The sequence below is a fragment of the Helianthus annuus genome, chromosome 14 (genome assembly GCF_002127325.2).
Source record: "Helianthus annuus cultivar XRQ/B chromosome 14, HanXRQr2.0-SUNRISE, whole genome shotgun sequence".
Taxonomy (NCBI): Eukaryota; Viridiplantae; Streptophyta; class Magnoliopsida; order Asterales; family Asteraceae; genus Helianthus; species Helianthus annuus.
The window spans coordinates 100,251,711-100,272,003 of NC_035446.2; the positions used below are offsets into that span (position 1 = coordinate 100,251,711).

Consider the following 20,293-nt stretch of genomic DNA (forward strand, 5'->3'; position numbering starts at 1 on the left):
TGAATGAAGTTAGAAATAAACAAACAAAGCTCTTAAAACAAAAGCTTGTTTGAAGAAACACTTCATCAAGAATAAAAAGGGCTAAAACAAAATGTTTTACAAAAACCGACGCTTCTACGCTTTTCGCCCTTTTACTAACCACTAACCCAACTACCCACCTTTAGCCCAAGCCTTTACCCAAAAGTCCTCTTGATATTTACAAAGGTAAAAAGTTAAAAAGGAGGAGGATTGATTGCTTGGCAAGCCTATGGTAGGAATAAGTTCCATGCCGCTCTCGAGTGATTCACTAAAAAAAATACACCTTCGACCGAGTGTGAGTGATTTCTCCCGTGAGGTATGTGAACTTGTATATAAATGGAATTTTAAAAAAGGCATGCTATGCCCAAATAAGTAATTTATCTTATGAAACGTTCCAAATAAATCATAACGAATAGGATTGTAAATATATAAAAATAAAACCCAATAAAGACCTTGGATTCCCGACACTCTATGACAAGCCAAAACCTTCTCTTCTACCCATTCCATTTGAGAGTGTAAGCCACATATTAAAGAGTTTTGCTTGAGGACAAGCAAAGATTCAAGTGTGGGGGTATTTGATGTGTGTAAAATGAAACATATAAATTACATCAAATGAGACATAAAACTAACCCTTTTTTAGTACTAATGTTGGAAAAAAAGTGTTTTTGTCTTCCTTTTGTATTTTCAGGATTAAATGAGCTCAAATTAACAAAAGAAGCAAAAAGACAGCTAAATCTAACATAAATACAAGAAAAGGAACATAAGTGGATTGCCCGACCACTCGACAACATCCTCCCAAGCAAAATAGAGAAGGCAGAAGACTGAACACGCCCCGTGCTCAGCCAGCACGGGGCCGTGCCCAAGAAGCAGCAGAAAAGACAAACCAGTAGAAGCTTCTATTGCCCACCACGGGGCCGTGCCCAGTGAACACAGGGGCGTGGCGAAAGTACTGCAGGCGCATTAATTGTAATTGTGAATTACAATTAATGAAGAGAGAGAGTGTCAGACAGGCACGGGGCCGTGCCCAGTGGACACGGGGCCGTGCCCAGCCTTCTGTTCAGCCTATAAATAAGAGTGCTTGGTTTCATTGCAACTCATCCCTTGGCACACCACCTCTCTCACACTTCATCCACCACCCACCACCACCATAACACCATCATCCACCACCATCATCCATTGTCCATTATAGAGTGTGTGAGTCGTCTCGGGATCCAAGATTGATCGTAAGAGTTCTTGACAATCAAGGCCATGTTTGCCTAAGTCTCTTACATCACTTGGTGAAGACAAGTGTTTAGTATAATACTTTTTATTTTTAATCTTTTGCACTTTTTATTTGGTTTTGTATTAATGACTTTAATAACTAGTTGCTTATGTTGAAGGTGATCTTTCCTTATCGTTTGTCCGTGGTGTCTTGGCATTATTTTACTGTCTATATAAAATAAAAGATTTTCACCATTCATATCTCCACGGTCTATATGGAGGTATGTTGGCTACCTGGTCGGGGGTTAAGGGAACGGTTTGGTAAGGGTCTTGCCCTTGTTCAGCGTTTAGAGGTCCTGCAAGGGACCTGGGTCAAATTTAGTAGGATCTCCTTCAATGCCCATAGGTATTGGATGGCGGGGATCCAAACTCTTTGACCCCCTCATAAGTTAACTACTATTAATACTATAACCCGGCTATTTAGGACTGTATCCATGCTGACTCAGACTACTTAGTCGAGGGTAACGTCACCTCCAAAAGAGGGGCCTACCATAATTTGCATTAATAACTTAATTCATTATCTTTCAATAATCCGACCCTTTAGGATTGTATCCTTGCTGACTCAAACTACTGGGTTGAGGGTAACGTCGCCTTCAAAAGAGGGGCCTACTACAATAACTAAGATAATCTCTTAAACAAGTGCAAAAGTGCGAAAGTAATCAAAGGTTATACTAATACACGAGTCGGATCCAAGTGATTCATCTTGTCTATCAGTTTTTATTTTTATTTTTATTTTTCAGCATTTAGTTAGTTTTTATTTTCTTAGTTTAAAAATGTTTTCTAACATTTTTTATTTGATTAGACGTTGAGGATAAACCGGTACTAAAAGCTCTTGTGTCCTTGGACGACCTCGGTATCTTACCAACACTATACTACGTCCACGATGGGTGCACTTGCCCATATGTGTGTTTAGTGTTAGTAAATATCGTGTTTTATAAATTTAAAACTTGGCTAAAAGTGTAAAAAGGGCTTAAATATACATCTAAAACATATTACACTACACACGCATCAATATGGTTTACACACGCGATTCATCAGATCCATGAAGACCGCGGGTGCGTTGGTTAAGCCAAAAGGCATAACAACGAACTCGTAGTGGCCATAGCGGGTGCGAAAAGTGGTTTTGGGTATATCCTCCTCTTGAATACGTAGCTGGTGATAGCCTGAACAGAGATCGATCTTTGAGAAACACGTAGCACCTTGCAACTGATCAAACAAATCGTCGATGTGAGGTAGGGGATAGCGGTTCTTGATGGTTAGCTTATTCAATTCCCGATAGTCGATACACATCCTGAACGACCCATCCTTCTTTTTGACGAAGAGGACTGGCGCGCCCCAAGGAGAGGTGCTCGGGCGAATAAAGCCTTTCTCAAGTAATTCCTGGAGTTGATTCGAGAGTTCACTCATTTCGGATGGCGCGAGTCAGTAAGGAGCTTTGGCAACAAGGTTGGCTCCAGGAATGAGGTCGATTCGGAAGTCGATATCACGACTTGGCGGTAGTCCAGGAAGATCATCAGGGAACACCTGAGGAAATTCACGGACCACAGGAACGTCTTTTACTTCTATCTTCCTTTTCTTTTTCTTCTCCGCTACTACGATGTGGGCCAAGAAAGCTCTGTATTCCTTGCGGAGATACTTGCTAGCTTGAACACACGACATGAGTTTAAGACCCTTCGAAGCAGTTTCGCCATAAACACACAGTAAGTCACTGTTCGCGAGCGAGAATCGAATCATCTTGTCGAAGCATACAACTTCAGCATGGTTTTCGCGAAGAAAGTCCATGCCTACTATGACGTCGAAGCTTCCGAGTTGCATCGGAATAAGGTCGATCGGGAAGATGTGTTTGTCGAGCTCAAGAGTACAATCACGGAGAACAGAATTGACGGCGACAGTTCTTCCGGTAGCGACTTCAATATCGAATGACGAGGGCAGATAAGAGCGCTTACGACTAAGGAGCTTTTCAAATTCGAACGACACAAAGCAATTATCGGCTCTAGTATCAAACAAACAAGATGCATAAATACCATTCACAAGGAACGTACCATTGAACACGTTGTTGTCATTCTGGGCTTGACGCGCGTTGATGTTGAAGGTTCTGGCGCGTGCGGCTTGTTGCTGCTGCTGCTGAGGCTGCTACTGCTGGTGTTGCTGGGGCTCCTGCTTCACGACCCTGTTGGGGCACATGTTCGCAAAGTAGTTGGGGTCTCCACATGCGAAGCAAACTCGGGCGTTGACCGCGGGTGCCTGAGTTGCTTAATGGCCTTGCAGAGCCGGGAGCAGAGCTTGATGAGCAGGGGCTTGAGCTGGGGTGTTGCGAGGACCAGTACAACAGTTGGCAGTAAAGTGGTTGTACATGTTGCAGTGGGCGCAGAAACGACAGGCAAGACCCACCGGATGATGATACGAGCATGTGGGGCAAACCGGGTGGGGGCCTGTGTATGCACGCTTTGCTGGTGGTGCATAAGTAGTTGGAGCTGGACGGTGATGATGTTGCTGCTGGGCCGGTATGGCCTGGAGAGGAGCAGCAGTGGTAGCGACTGCGCAGTTCTTGTTGCTGGAGCTGCTGTTGTTCTTCTTCTTCTTTCGACGTGAGGACTTCGGCGGTTGAGCAGCGGCGGTTTCGGCAGTTAGAGCGACGGTAGCTTGATGCAGGTGCTTCGAGGTTTTATCCCAAACGCCAGACTTGACTCGCTTGTCGTTGATTTCAACGGTAAGTAAGTAAGTCTCCTCGATCGTCTTAGTCTTAGCCGCTTAAACGAAATCTGCGACACAGTCAGGCAGGGCTCGGATATACTTCTTGATTACCATGTCAGAAGTCTTCACCTGATCAGGGCAGATGATACTGAGCTGTTTGAATCGAGCAGTTAAAGCAGCGTTTTCGCCATCCTTTTGCTTTATGTGCCAGAATTCATCTTCCAACTTCTGGCGTTCATGAGGAGGGCAGAATTCTTCCAGCATGACCTCCTTGAGTTCGTCCCACGATAGACCGTAGGCTGCATCATTTCCTCGCTTGTTTCTCTCAGTCGTCCACCAGTCTAGTGCGCGGGACTGGAAGACGCCTGTAGCGTTGAGAGTGCGAAGATCGTCGGGGCAACCGCTCTGTCATAGAGTAACGTCAATGGAATCAAACCATTGGAATAACGCTGTAGGGCCTTCCTCGCCAGTGAATTCTTTTGGCCCACATGCCTTAAACTGCTTGAAACTGAAGGCAGTTTTGGGGGCAGCTTTAGGAGCTTCGGTTCTCGACTCCTCAGATGATTTGCTGGCGTTCTCGTAGACATTACTAACAGCTTTTGCTACTTGTTTGGCGATGATGGCAGAAAGACGTTTGTCTCTCTTTTCTTGGCGAGAAAGTGATGGGCGACGGGATCCTAATGACGGTCCAGTTGACATTGTCTGCAAATAGACATTGTCATAGGTCTCAGACACGTCATAGTCGAATCTCACCTCACGCGTCTAGTACTTACTGAAGCTTAGGAACACAGTCGTATAGTCACATAACCACATAAGCATGAAATCACAGATTCACATAAACACGGTAGCACATAAGCACATAAGCACGTAAGCATGTAGGGCACGGAGTCACAGAAGCACATACGCATTTAGTCATGGAGGTAGTCAGAATACAGAAACCTATCATTTAAAGTCTGCGATTGTTCGATCGCGATTAGTATGGTTTAAGCGTATAGTGTAGCGAGCATCATAGCGTACAACGTTTCCTTATGGCAGTAACGATTTGTTAACGGGCTGTAGCGAGTGTTGTGAGATCAGCGGAAGCAAGAGGTGTTAAATCGGGACCAATGATATCTCAAAACGTTAACAAATAAGCACAAGACCATATAAACATATAAACTTCTCATAAAATCGACGAGTCATCAGAGTCAGAGGTTGCGGGCTCAGAATTGAAACACATAAAAATCGAGAAATAGATTGTCTGCGGCTATTTATACATTGACTACCCAAAGCGATTCGACTATTCTCAAGGACTTGGCGTGCACAATTTGACCTTCAAGATTGGGCCTCTGCCTCGATTCTTGGGCATTCGGCGCACATCCCTCGTGTCCTACTGTGAGTTTAAGTCGTTGGAGTCCGTCGAGACTTTGGTGAGAGTTTTGTAAAACCATAGACAAGCCGTCAAGGTTAGGGTTTCACCCCCTGGCATGACAACTTCCCTTTGATTTTAATAAAATAGAGGAGATTATTCATCAAAATATGGATTTCACTCCTGATTTGGTATAATTCTCCCCGTTGATGAGTAAAAATGCGGGTTGACTAGGCAGATTTTAGTCGAGAGTTTGCGGTTTTCACACCTAATCTCGACCAAATCGCTTCTTCATTATTGAGAATTCGAGTGCAGTGATAGTGTAGCATAGGCGAGAATGGCGAAGATTAGCAATAGGCTCATACAAAATCCCTAATAGACATGCATGAGTCGGTCTATTGGGTCCTAACTATAGTCTAGGTCTTTAAGACATCGACCCGGACTAGGTCGAGTCTTGCCTAATTCCCTATAGTTATGGCTCTGATACCAATCTGTCAGACCCCAACCGATGGCGGAATCATCGGGGTGCGACACTGAGCAAAACAAATTGTCCAGAAGTTTCCATAACAATTATCATTACTATTCAATTTAAAATAACATGTCCCATACCATGTCTCAAATAGTAAACAAATTATTACAGACCAAATCTAGGCAATTAATTCTGTTCCGACAAATCAGATTTAAATATAGCAATTGTTTATCTGCTTCTAGAGACCCTTGATTCAATTACTACAGACAACTATTTGTTGGACTCTAGAGCTTTATTCTAGCCTTGCTTTCCTAGCAGATAAGAATCCTAAATACCTGTCACATACGTTAAAATAAAAGTCAATACACATAGTGTAAAGGCGAGTATACAAGTTTGATAATAGCATATAGAGTTCGAAATAGTTTACGCATAACCAGCACGTACACAGCGGAAAACGAAGCATGTTAATTATCGACACGGACCTATCGATACCAATGACTGCGGGTTGACTGCCCGAGGCAGCCCGTAATACATGATCACCACTGTAATCAATGCAAATAATTGTCCATAACAACCCCCGCATGAGCGGGTGCTGAGTCCAAACTATAGTATTATCGTCGTTAAGGCAGGTAGACAGCATTCCATGTGTAAACATAACGAACAAGCATTCATTTAGTCACGTAATACATGCGATAACGGTTAGCGTTTTAAAATAATGCGTCGTGTGTTCGATGTGATTTCTTATAAGTAACGTATGTAACACCCAAAAGTGCATAAAGCAAAAAGGGATCGAGTATACTCACAGCGGTTGATGGATTGAAGGGAGCGCTTGAGAGTAAGGTTAGCCTAAACAGTTTGATAGTATAACGATAAGCAACGCGTAAAACAGAAACGAGTGTCGATGGGTCGGACAGCTGGTCGATCGGACGGCTGACCGTGCGGTGGACAGTCCGTTCGGACAGTCGTTCGGTCGGACGGGAGTCCGATCGGATGGCTGTTCGAGTGGACTGTTTCTTCCTTTGAGTAGTATGTGTTTGTGTATGATGGTTGTCTTTTGAAGTTTTCGTTGTAGTATTTGAACATACTGAAGTATCTTTACCTTTCAGGTCGTTCGATCGGCCGCCAACCCGATCGGATGGTACTTCAGTGAAGAACATGTCCTCAGCAAGAGGTCACTCAATCGGACAGTAGTTCGATCGGGTGGCATTTCCCGTGCATTGAACATGTTGAAAAATCGATTAAGTATTTAAAGTCAAGTATCTCATGATCCGAAGAGTAATCCGATCGAATGGTAGTCCGATCGGACAGCAGTTCGTTTAATACTCAACTTCAATTAGGTTGATTAAGTGTGGGACTCATGTGCTAGCCGATCGGCTGGCCAGTCGTTCGGCTGTCTGTCCGTTCGGACAGCAGTCCGATCGGACAGCACCTTGTCTTGGTCGGCCTGTTCGTCTAACACTTGGTTGTTTTGATTGTTTGTCGTTTTGTCGAGGTATTTTGATAACGAGTCAAACAACAGGAGTCGCGTCATTACTTAGTTCTCCTGATCGGACAGGAATCACCCAAATCCGGTTGGTGAACGGTTCGGGACGATGTTTGGTGTTTAACGCGAAATCGGTGAACCTCATGGATAGAATCCGGATCTTAGGCCACGCAACCACCGGAATGATTGGTAAGCCGGCACAAGCTCCGTTTCTATCGGTTTTGAAGGCATTGAGTGTAAAAGAGTTGAAAGAAAGTTGGAAAACCATCTTTCAATCCCTTTCACCGCGAATATGTTTAGATTGTGAAAGATCTTTGTTTGTTTATGTAGAAATCTGTTAGATCCAAGTTATTCTTGGTGGATTGGGGCCAAAGCATGAAGTTCTTCAAGAACACATGATGACGTCATCCTAGAATACCTTGAATCTCGATGATTTCACGGTTAAAAGTTAAGATTTAAAAGATAGAAAGGTGTAGGAGTGCGTGCAGATCAAGAAAGTACAAGATTTGGGACGAGATCTTACCGGAATCGTGAGAAATCTGAGAAAAGGTGGAGAGCACGAGCTAGTCGGTCAGAGAGTTTCCAAAAGTGGAAATGATGACAATGACAGGGGTATTTATTGGCTTCCAAATGAGGAAAGTGCTGATCGATCGGCCAGGCAGCTCTATCGGACAGCCTGTCCGATCGGACAGCAGTCCGATCGGCCAGCTGGTCGATCGGCTGGTAGCCCGATCGATCATTTGACTGATTCGAGTGTTCGGTGCGACGATTTTTGGTATTTCGATTTCGCTTTCGATTACGATTGATGCGAGTGCGATAGAGTTTCCTATTCAAATTACTTTTAATCCCAATCACTCATATCGAGCACTATCATTTCTCCACTAATTATCATACTATATCTACATACAATCATCCTTGTTTCATATTGGATTTGCGAGTTCGATTCGTTTTGCGATTGAGTTCGATTGCGTTTCGATTGCGATTCGATTGATTACCACATATAACATAAATAAACATGCACAAGTAACACATAAGGCGCGCACACACACGTATAACAGTAACCCAAAATGCGTATATTCGAGTTTGCGAGCGCGATGTTGATTAGATTAGTTCGATTTTCGTTTGATTAACTTTATCGCATTGTTACTTCTATTATTCACAGTCGTAAAGCGGTTCGCGGCGATAAACAATTCGATTACTTCGATTTTAACTAATTACTCCACATAATACAACTAACGTAAAAACTCAAATAGGCTAACTACAGTCAAAGAAGTCAAAACAGGGATTAAGCAAGGAGTGACAGATCACAATTTGCGATCTTTTCTTCCTTTGACTTCAATCTTGACTTTGACTTTGACTTTCGAAACACGGGGTGTTACAGTTTTTTTTACAAAACTATGGTAGTGTTTTATTTTAATGGGTTGACTCGGTGTAATTTTTTTTCATGCAAACACACTCTCATCTGCCCTGAAAATTACAATTTTGCCCCAATTTAAAATTATAGACTTTCTATCATTTTAGTTTTTTAGCAAAAGTATGGTAGTGTTTTGTCTTAATTGGTTGACTCGATGTAATATTTTTTTTTTGAGATCGTGTAATCTTTCTATAAACAAAAATCCTTTTTGGACACGTGTCATTCTCTGGTAATTTCCCACCCTTATTTTTTTTATCTATCTCTTTTATTAAATAATAATAATAATAATAATAATAATAATAATAATAATAATAATAATAATTGTTAAGATTCTATCCATTGTGTGGTGACTATCCACATCTATAACTCCTATCCCTTTAGTGCATCCATTATGTAGTGACTATCCACCTCTATAACTCTTATCTCTTTAGTTACTATTGTACTAATGTAAGAGACTATATATAATGACATTTGTATATGATGTTGAAATCAATCAATAAGAAATCAATCTCCCATTCTCCCATTCTCCCATTCTTCTCCATACATTGCTAGTAGGTCGTTTTACAACACGTTATTAGCAAGAAAGTGTTTTCACCAAACCCCTAATCCCCTTCCCTGGTTTTCATGCGAACAACGGGCGAAGTAAGCAACTTTTCATCTAAGTGTGTTTAATCAAACTATCCTACGTGTAACTTTTATTCTAACACATGAGATTTATTGTTTATTGATTTTTTGTTACTTATTATATAAATTTCAAGGATTTGTTAACTTTTTGTATTCTATTCATCATATAGCCATGGTAAATATCAAAATTGAAGGTACTGAAAAGGATATTCTAAGATCATAAATAAATCCTTTTGGATCGTAACTAAAACTTGAAATAAATGATATTTTATTCAATCATATCAAATAAATTACTTTTGTGCATCTCAAACTCTTTTGTTAAATATATGTAATCATGGATTTGATATACAGATATATTTATCAACTTATAATCGTCATGAATTGGCACCGTTTTTGTTTGTTTAGTTATTAATTTTAGTTAATGTAAATAATATAACAAAATGGTAATATGGCATGCGTTCAGTTGGTGCCAACTGGATCTTTATTGTAACAAACTTATTAGTGATAGGATAAATTGTTTTTGTTGTAATTTATAATTGGTAATCAAATAATCGTTTAATTTTGTTCTATTTTCTTTGGTGAAGATCAATCCATTTTATAAAATAATTATATCCAAAAGTGTTTATAATTCTTTGTTAAAATAATAAATTAAACCAAGAGATTCACTAAAAATTCATATCTATTCGGTGTGTATATAATTATATGGGTCAGCCCAAATCATATATTTGTGGGCTAGTAAGGGCTCTTTGTTTTGCCAAATTTTGTATGGACCCTTTGTTTTCTATTCAAATTAGACTTGAGAAAATCTAAACTTGAGCCAAATAAAATGAAATTACGAATTCAGTTTTTTAAAAAAAGTTACTATAAAAGTATGATTCGTTGATTACCCTTAACTTGAGGATTGTCGTTTAGTTAAATATTTATTGTAGTAAGATGAATTATGGCTATGATATAATCATTTTATTTTATTTGTTTGAGACAAAAAAAAAAGAGGGGAAAAGTGAGATATAGAAATTATACATGTTCCTTTTTCCTTTTGTCGAGATCCTTTTGAGCTACTCAAGATAGGCTCGTAGCGAAACGAGTTTGGCTCAGTCCTGAAATTTGTTATCTTTCCGTAAGTTGTATTGTTTACATATCAGCATAGTATACTCTTTATACAAAACGAAATCATATATTACATTCTCGTAAATTATATTGTCATTCTAAAAAGGATACCATAATTTTCATTTATTTCACGAAGAAGAAGTTATGTCTTATAATAATTATTTCTTTCATGCCTACTTTCATGCCTACATGTGCATACATGCTTGAATATGCCTAGATGCATGTATTGTATTAGAGATTGAAATTTTTTTTAGTTTGTTTACATGTCACAAGTTTTTTCACTATATGGTTGAATATATGGTCCACGCCCTTTTAATTATAAAGTTTTAAGTGCTTGGTTTAACTGAAATTAGATATCATTTTATTTCATGAAAATTTAGAAGTTTATGTCAACTATTGGTATGGATTTTATTGCATTCTCGATAACATGATTTGTGTAAGAAAAAAAAAATTAAGACTCAAGGAAGTATAACAATGTTTTTTTTAAAGTCACTTATTATTATTGTTGACAGAGAATGATGAAGTTTTTATTGGAAGATCATCACTATTGTGATTTTCTTTAAGGAATCAGAATACATTTAACTTGTTTATGTGATGACATTTTATAACATTACAATTTGATTTTATAATATATCTTGCATTTTGTATGCTACTATTTATTTATATACAATACTACATACTATCATGAAAGGGTATACCTGAAGTGTCATACTCTTTAGATCTCATTATAAAGATTATAAGATTTTATACCAACAAATGTTACATGACTTGGTTCTGTATATATCTCTATTTATATTATACAAGAAGAAGAGTATTTATAAGGAAAAATGGATAAAAGATTTCTATTTGTCACACCTGAGATATGCTCCTGAAGCAGCAGTACCATTAGAGAGTACAAAAAGTTTGAAATGATTCTACATTTGTGTGACCCTTGTAATGAATAAAAGTTATAAAGCTTGTTTCGGTTCGACTACATTCTTTGAAGTGAATGTGACTTTATATTGAATGATGTAAAGATAACAATCATGGAGATAATATTATAATGATGAGATCGATCATGAGAATTGTAATGATACCACCATGAATGTTGTATGGGTATAATATATTCCTTGAATAGAATATGATGATATAATAATTGGTGTAAAGTTCGTGATGATGGTAATTGAGGAAATTGTTATGATGATCATGTAATAAGATCAACCATGTTAATAGTGCAATGACTATACAATGATCGTTATAAAGGTCATGATCATGGTAACTGAGGAAATTGTAATAATCCTCATGTTGACAACCATTTTAATATTGAAATCTACCACAAAAAGTGGCACACTTAGGTAGTGATTATACGAACATAAAACATGGGACACATGTTATAACATGAATGTTGAAATAATATTACATTATTCTCTCATACTTCCTATCGTGTATTGAACAAACACGATTCCAACTAAAACATATACGATCATAAACCAGAAGTTTATAGATCATGATTATTTAATTCAATGGCATGACCGGTCAGACCAACCCGAGTCATTGATGATGTGAAACATATTGAAGAATTGGAAGGAACTAGAAGATTCTTCAAGATAATAATTAGCATGTAATGTTTGCTCTCAAGGGAAATTATATATTTGCAAAATAAACGAGGGTGTGTATACCTAAATATTCTGGAAGCGATTAAAGGATATGCATATCCCAACATGATACCATTTAGTGTTTTAAATCGATGCATCGTCTAAATGGTTATCAAATCCACAACCTGAAGCTTGTGTGATTGTGGCTTAGCTAATGTCATAGCAAGCATATTAATCCAGATTAGTATATTTATTTGATAATAGTGAATTTGATTCCCAAGTTATTAACGGTCATTAGAATATGTGTTATTGTTGAGATGATCACTAAACGTCTACTATTGGTTACAAATCCAATGATCATGAGAAGAGCAAAAGTTTATTTAGGTACATATAATTTTATATATAGTACTATCAATTTACATCAAGCCAATAAGTTATAGTTCTCCCCATACAGTTGGTTTTTGGTCAGGAACCAAATATGTCTCATCAACGATTTTGGTTGTGCGAAATATATTGAAACTCATCCACCACACCGCACAAAGATGGGACTTCTAAAAAGTTTGAGAATATGTTGGGTATAAATAATCGTCTATGATTAAATACTTAAAGCCATTAGTAAGAAATTCGTTTATGGCTCATTGGTTTTCACTTTAGTGAATGAATGTTCCCAATATTAGGGGGAGATAACAAGCAGTTGGAAAGTGAAAAGTGAAATGAATTATCATGTCATCTTGATCCTCAGACTATAAACTATGAACTAGAAGTTTAAAGTATAATTCATTTACCAATATTAAAGAACAAATTACCAGACAAGTTCACTGACCTAAATAGAGTGACTAAGTAAGTCACATAATCAACTGCTTATGCTCCAGTTATCTTTGTGTCCCAAGAGGACAACCACATATTTTTGTAATGAGTCTATTGCACGCCTATAACGTGGTAGACTAGTTGATTCCAACAATAAAATTCCTCGAAAATTGGAGCAAGTAATTAAGATGTCAAGTCGAGGTTATAGTAATAAGATCCCCTGAAGGGACAATAGACATGATGGTTCAAGAAGAACCTCAGGTACCTGAAAATAAAGAGATCTCGCTAAGTTGTATCATGTCTAAGATATGTATGGAATCGAAATAAAAATCGACGTCGTTATACTTTTGTATATATTGTAGCGCTTAAAATGATTAAATGATGAGGATCAAGATTTAAGATCTGCCTATGAATGAATATTAAGAAATGATTGGCCAACTAGAAAGACACAAATAAGGCAGAGTTTAGTTCTCTAATGAAATGGAAAGTTTCTGGACCAATAGTCCATACAATTGAAGTTGTAAAATATGCTGGGTACAAAAGTGTCTTTTACGCGAATCATGTGAAAATCAAATTAAGTGATATAAGTCAAAATTGGTGGCACAAGAATTTTCACAAATACCTATGATTGATTATGAGAAAACGTATTCTTCAGTGGTGGATGCATTGACTTTCCAATATCTTATTAGTCTGGTAATATATAAAAGAGAATTGACACGCGTCTTATGAAAGTTATGTATCACTTGATACTAATTCATATAAAATAAGTTCTCGAGAATATTATGATTATTATATAAATTCAGATCTGAATACATATACATGTTGTATATGTTATTGAATTGAATATAATTGGAACTCCCCATGAGTATCATAGAGCATTTGAGTGCTTAAGAGTTTAATTGAAACACCTTATTAGGGCTGTAAACGAACCGAACGTTCAGCGAACAGTTCGTGAACTGTTCGACGGGAAGTTCGTTTATGTTCGTTCATTTAATAAACGAACGAACATGAACAAGAAATTTCGTTCGATTAGTTAAATGAACGAACATGAACAGAGGTCTCGTTCGTTCGATTGTGTTCGTGAACGTTCGGTAAGGTGTTCGTGAACGTGTTCATGAACATTCGTTTATTTGCGTTCGTTTATGTTCGTATGTTTGTGTTTTAATTGAAGATTTTTGTAATTTCTTATATTTTATTTGTACTTTTTATATTATTAAACTTTTATTTTTTTTATTTCCCTAACAAATAAACTAGGAAACCCACTTTCACCTTGTTTATGCATCATTACCCTTTCATTTCTCATTATTTACATCCACGAATACAATCGACCTCCGTTCCACAATAAGGGATTCAAGTTCGAGTGCTACTCTCTGGGCCATCTATCTTTATCCTTCGTCGCATTCGCCAAATTTATTTGTGTTCGTCTGTGTTCGTGAACCGTTCGCGAACATGCTCATTTCCTTAATGAACGAACACGAACATAAAATCTCGTTCGGTAAGTGTTCATGAACCGTTCGTGAACACATTTATTTCCTTAACGAACGAACACGAACAAGGCCTTGTTCGTGTTCGTTCGGTTCGTTTACAGCCCTACACCTTATGGATCTAATTATAGTCCACCAATACTCCAATAAACATACATAGAAAATGTGTACCTGGTTATTATGGCATCTCAATGTACACTGTGTACAAACATGATACAATATGAATTTTGGAGATAAAAGCAAGTGTTCTTGATATTTTTGCATATGATATAGATATCTATGTGTTAAAATGACAAGTTTATATAGCAAAACTTCTAAGAGTGAAAGCACATGTATATTTGGATAAGATGGAAAGAATTCTCTCATGGATTGATAATGCTAGAAGCATTAATGATGTCAAAACCTCAAGAACGTACTATATCAAGTTCATAGAATATGTATGGACTAAAATAGTTAGATCGAGTGTTATACAACTCGAGATATTTGCATAAAGAGGGATATAAGTTTGATTAAATTAGCCATGTTTTATCGACGTTCTACTTTTAAAAGTTCACTATAATCGCAGTTTACAGTGATGATGTCTAGGCATCATCGAGAGAAATTATCGAGCTTTTAGAGGGAGAATTTTTGAATGACCTTGGCACGGTCTAATTATTACTCGAACTGCAGTTCGCATATATATGTAATTATATTTTACCAATCCCCCAAGTACATCTAGAAGATGATGTTTGGATATTTAGTATGGACATAGTTGAACCTTAAAGTATGTTAAAGGTTGTTAAGTCATTTGTTATAAGAAATGTCTATTATCATATCCTATCAAAGTAGAGATTCTCATTCTAGAAGTACCATCGTTAAATGCATTAGTGCATTAATATGTTTTGCTAGCTATGTATGGTTATAATATCTTTCACTTGAGCTTATTGTCATGACATAACCCGTGTCAAGCGAAGAGACATTGGAATGAGTTCAAAGAAACATTTCAGGTATAAACGATATTTGATTATATTTTACTAACCCATCAAAACAAGTTTGATTAGTCTTGTAGATGCAGGAATGTAACGAAACACAGTCATGGACATATGATAATTTTTGGAAAAAGGCACCTAAAGTCTCGTTAGAAGATTATACAACATTGCTCAACATAAAGGATTGCACATTAAGGGATCAAGCAACAAATCATTCGCTACAAAGGCTTTATTCGACTTTCAAGGAAGATGGACACACGTCATTTAAAGGATACATGTTAAAATGAGGGGGAGACTTATTCAAGTTGCACTCTTTTTCCCTTGACTAAGTTTTGTCCCATTGGGTTTTCTTAGTAAAGGTTTTTAATGAGGCAACATATCTGATCCAAAAGTATCAGGGGGAGAAAATGCGCGCTGCACTCTTTTTCCCTTAGCTGAGGTTTTATCCCACTGGGTTTTCCTAGCAAGGTTTTTAACGAGGCAACATCACCAAGCGTATTAAAGAATAGTACATCATGTGGATAGTCAAGGGGGAGTGTTATGAATCTATCCATTATGTGGTGACTATCCACATTTATAACTCCTATCCCTTTAGTGCATCCATTATGTAGTGACTATCCACCTCTATAACTCCTATCTCTTTAGTTACTATTGTACTAATGTAAGGGCCTATATATAATGACATTTGTATATGATGTTGAAATCAGTCAATAAGAAATCAATCTCCCATTCTCCCATTCTCCCATTCTTCTCTATACATTGCTAGTAGGTCGTTGTTTTACAACAATAATAATATTAAACATCAATTTAACTAAATCAATTTATCTCTTTTGTTTTCATAATATGAAATTCATTTATTTTTAACTCTAAAGTTTCAATCTTTGATAATTTAAGTCTAAAGTTTCAATCTTTGGTATTTTAACCCCTTTGATTATTTGATTTTTCACTTCTAATTTCAAAAGTTTTCATCTTTTGCAATGTAACACCTTTAATTTTTTTTACTTTCAACCCAAAGCTTTTCATCTTTTGCAATTTAGTCTCAACACTTATTTTTTTCTTTCAACTTTAGTCTCTTATATACTTTTCATCCTTCATAAGTTATCCGTTTAATGTGTCGTTCTAAATTTCCAAGTTAACACACTGCAACGTGCGTGTGGGGTTCAACGTTTTTTCATCTATATTTTTCCTGTTTGACATGTTCGTCGCAGCCCGTCTTTTTTTCCCCATTTGATAGGTATGTCACAATGTGCGAGTCAGAGATTGACTTAGTTATTTTTTCTTGGTTTTACACACAGGCTCCTGATCATGTGAGAAACATTTGCCTTTCATCTAACATGATATATAACTAACGAATCCCCGCCACATTACGGCGGGTGATAATTCTAGTTAGTAATATGTACAAATAACCAAAACATAGATTAGTGCCCCACAAAGCGGGTCAATAACTAGTTAAATACAATAACTAGTTAAATACATACACTTTCAGGCATGGCATGAGAACATATCCGATCCGGTTCCGGATCCGGATCTTGGAATCGGATCATCTCATTTTCATATAAAAAACAAAACCCCCTTTCCGAACAATGGCGGGAAAGAAACCCTAGATTCACAAATCAAACACACTGCAACCTACTCAGATCGAGACGAAGAAGAATCATGGAGCCACCGACGCCGACGGTGGTGGAGAAAGTGGTAGCAGAAGCGGAGGAGCTGCCGAAGGCGATAGTAAGGAGGGTAGTAAAGGACAAACTGTCGCAGTTATCACAAAACGGTGCTGATATTCAAGTTCTCAAGGATTCTCTATTGGCCTTCTCCGAGAGTGCCCGTATCTTCATCCATTACCTCTCCGCTACGTCAGTAATCATTCTCTCTTTCATCTCATATGACTATTGTTAACAGATTGAATTCCAACATTGTTTATGCACTACAGTTGCTGTAGAGTAAAGGTGCTAAGTGTATTTTAGGTGTAGAGTTTGAGATCTAAAGTTAAAGTAATATTTTCTGAGTTTGAACAGGCTAATTTTATGTTATAGTTGATTTCAATAGTTATTTTTTTGGAAATATTTAATTGCCGTTAATGTATGGTTCGATGTTGGTGCGGGTTTTTAATTCAGTTTTGTTGTAATAGTTATAAGGCAAATGACATATTAATGTATAGTTTGATGCTGGTATGACCTTTTAATCCTGTTTCTTGGTAATCTTTATAGGTCGAATGACGTATTAATGTATAGTTTGATGTTAGTGTGATCTGTTAATCGAGTTTTGTTGTAAAATTTATAGGGCAAATGATATATTAATGTATAGTTTGATGTTGGTGTGATCTTTTAACCCAGTTTCGTTGTGATTTTTTAGGGCAAATGACATATGCAAGGAATCGAAGAGGCAAACAATTAACGCTGAAGACGTGTTCAAGGCGCTTGAAGAGATCGAGTTTCCAGAATTCATTGCACCACTAAGAGCCTCTCTTGAAGGTCAACCATTACTAATTTACTATGACGTGTGCAATCTCTTGTTCTGATTTATTTTTTGTGTTATAGCTAATCATAGTTTTAAAAAACGCCTGAGGCGTGCGCCTCGAGGCGAAACGGACAAAAAACGAGTCTGAGGCGCGCCTCATGGGGTTTTTACTGCATATGCGCCTCAGAGGGGCTGAGGCGCTTAGAAAGGCTGCGCCTCATGGGATTTTCATAGTTGTTTTTGATGTTTTTGACTTTTTGTGTCAATTTCAAGCATTACATGTCTTTGTTATGTATGTTTTTGATGATTTTGATGAATCTGATGATGAAATTAGTTAGTATTATTATTTTTATAATATATATAATATTTATATTTATTTATTAATACCGCCTCGGCCTTACGCTTCATTTCGCCTCGAGGCTTACGCCTCGTCAGGCGAAGGGAAAACGCCTCGAAACTCGTTTCCGTTCTTTTAAACCTTGTAGCTAATAAAATGTCATGGATCTGTATGAAGCTTTATGGTTGCTATATAACCCTGATGGCAGTGACTGTTATGCTAACAGCTTTGTTCATGGTTTCAGAGTTCAAGCAAAAGAATGCTAAAAGAAAATCCGATTCTTCCAAAGCAAAGGAAGCCAAAAAGAGCAAAACAGAGGAGGAGCCTGTAACGGAGAACGGAGAATCGCACGAAAACGGTGATGAAGATGGGAACACAGTTGCTGATGAAGAGTGATTGTTTACTCTCCTAAGCCCATTCAAGTCATCATTTGTTTTCTTTTAATTCTGGGCTTTGCTGAGGTAAGAACTTGTAGTTCTTGTAGCTGTAGGTAAGTTTGATGATGTCTAAATGGATTCTAATCGAAATATGTATTGGATTTTGGTTTTACCGAAATTAGAAAATACTGCATAAGTGCATATTATGATATGAATTATGAAGTTGTAAACAAATGAAAGTAGTACAATGCTTGTGGCTCATGAGACGTCACTAGACACGTATTTTGTTTAAAAAAACTCGTATAAATTATTCAATCTTTATATACACAAAGCTTATGCTTGATATTATGATTAAAACATTTAAAGTTTGGCATGCATGGATTCATGTCAACAAATTGTTCATCAAACAGGTATAAAGTGTGCTTATAAGCATAAAAGTTGTAAAACTAGACAGTAGACAGCAATTGTAGCATAAGCCCCAAGTATACAAAACTGTCTGAATTATGTACTTGCATTATTTAAGATCTCAACATGGCCCTTCTGTAAAGTAATATTTGTGTTTCGGGAAGGACCCGGAAAAAGCAAGATGTTCGGGTTGGGTGATTCGAGTAAAGGGTCAAAATAGAGTTGGGTTGCGACAGTTGGGTTGACCCGCAGTTACGACATTGCTTGCTTTTATTAAACAATTCACACGCTAATCTCGATCACATATACAGTATGATACATGCAACTTGGGGTTGGGGTGATGTAACATCTAAAAACCCAATGGAAATATAGTGTTTGGGACTTGGGACTGTTTGTGTTATATCAAGGGTTTCATGCTTTTTTGTGCATCATATCTCATCTTTTGTATAATAATGATATTTTAGAGCCATACTTTCATCTTCCTCCCAAGGTGTGGCCCAATTTGCTAACATATATAGTTTTTAGAAAATATCCTAATCAACCTGTTATCAAACATGAAGCTCATTATGGGTATAAAGGCCAGATAAAATACAAAGTCCGAATTTTCTAAGGCCACGCATTATGGATATTTTTTTTCCTTGGTACCAAATGTTTTTTTCACCCATACCATGTACCCTAAGGGTGGGGTGACATCCCACTTTTTCTTAACTTCTCACATCCTCTCTTTCGTACCATCTTCACGTCACCTACTCTAGTGGGTGTTTGGGTTAGCTTATTTTGGAGCAACTTATAACTTATTGACTTATAAAAGTTAATAAGTTATTTTTATGGTGTTTGGTTTAACTTTTATTTAAGTTGTTTTTGTGTGTGAAAAAATTGTTTTTGAGAAGTTAGAAATTCTAATTTATAATTTATGACTTATATAAGTTATTAAGTTGTTTTTGAGAAGGAATGCCAAACACCCCCCCTAATCTTTACTTTTTCCTTTCACAAAATCATTTGCAAATTGCAATGGTTCCTAACTCGTAATTTTTAAATTAAATAACTAAAGTAAATAGTTTGTAATAATAAAGCATTGCCAAATGATAGAACTTGGTGGACCGAAGGTGCTCGTCCTCCTTTGCAAAGCCGATGGTATGGGGCAGATTAGTACTTGAGTTTTTATCTAATGAATTTAGTTGTTAAGATTAATTTGGTGGCAATTTTGTAATTAACTAGTTATTACTAATGGTTGTGACTTGTGAGAGGTAAAAGAGAATATGGTTTCTTAAAAAGAATTATATCACAAAGTTGCGAATTTTATTTACTTTTAATTGAGTATGGTATTGTTATATTTAAAAATTTGCAATGACGTGTGTGGCAAACAATGTGTTTAACCCATTTACAGAATATTATGCAAAGTGCATGTACTCAGATATCTAAAAAGGGTTTTGATTATGCGTAACATAATGTTAGTTTTGTGTTTCA

At 37.2% G+C, this 20,293-nt stretch overlaps 1 protein-coding gene across 1 annotated transcript; it reads left to right on the forward strand.

Moving 5' to 3' along the window:
- The first annotated feature begins 16,800 nt into the window (after positions 1–16,800).
- Positions 16,801–18,699, forward strand: LOC110908742 (DNA polymerase epsilon subunit 3). The gene is made up of 3 exons (XM_022153720.2): positions 16,801–17,103; positions 17,603–17,721; positions 18,289–18,699. Exons 1-3 carry the CDS (start codon positions 16,907–16,909, stop codon positions 18,438–18,440), a joined length of 468 nt encoding a protein of 155 aa, XP_022009412.1. The 5' UTR covers positions 16,801–16,906; the 3' UTR covers positions 18,441–18,699.
- The last annotated feature ends 1,594 nt before the right edge of the window (positions 18,700–20,293 follow it).

Excerpts from the sequence above, each read along its gene's own strand:
- LOC110908742 (XM_022153720.2), top strand. The coding sequence starts at position 16,907 with ATGGAGCCACCGACGCCGACGGTGGTGGAGAAAGTGGTAGCAGAAGCG. Across the intron at positions 17,104-17,602 it reads ATCCATTACCTCTCCGCTAC|GGCAAATGACATATGCAAGG; the intron begins GTCAGTAATCAT and ends GTGATTTTTTAG. Across the intron at positions 17,722-18,288 it reads ACTAAGAGCCTCTCTTGAAG|AGTTCAAGCAAAAGAATGCT; the intron begins GTCAACCATTAC and ends TCATGGTTTCAG.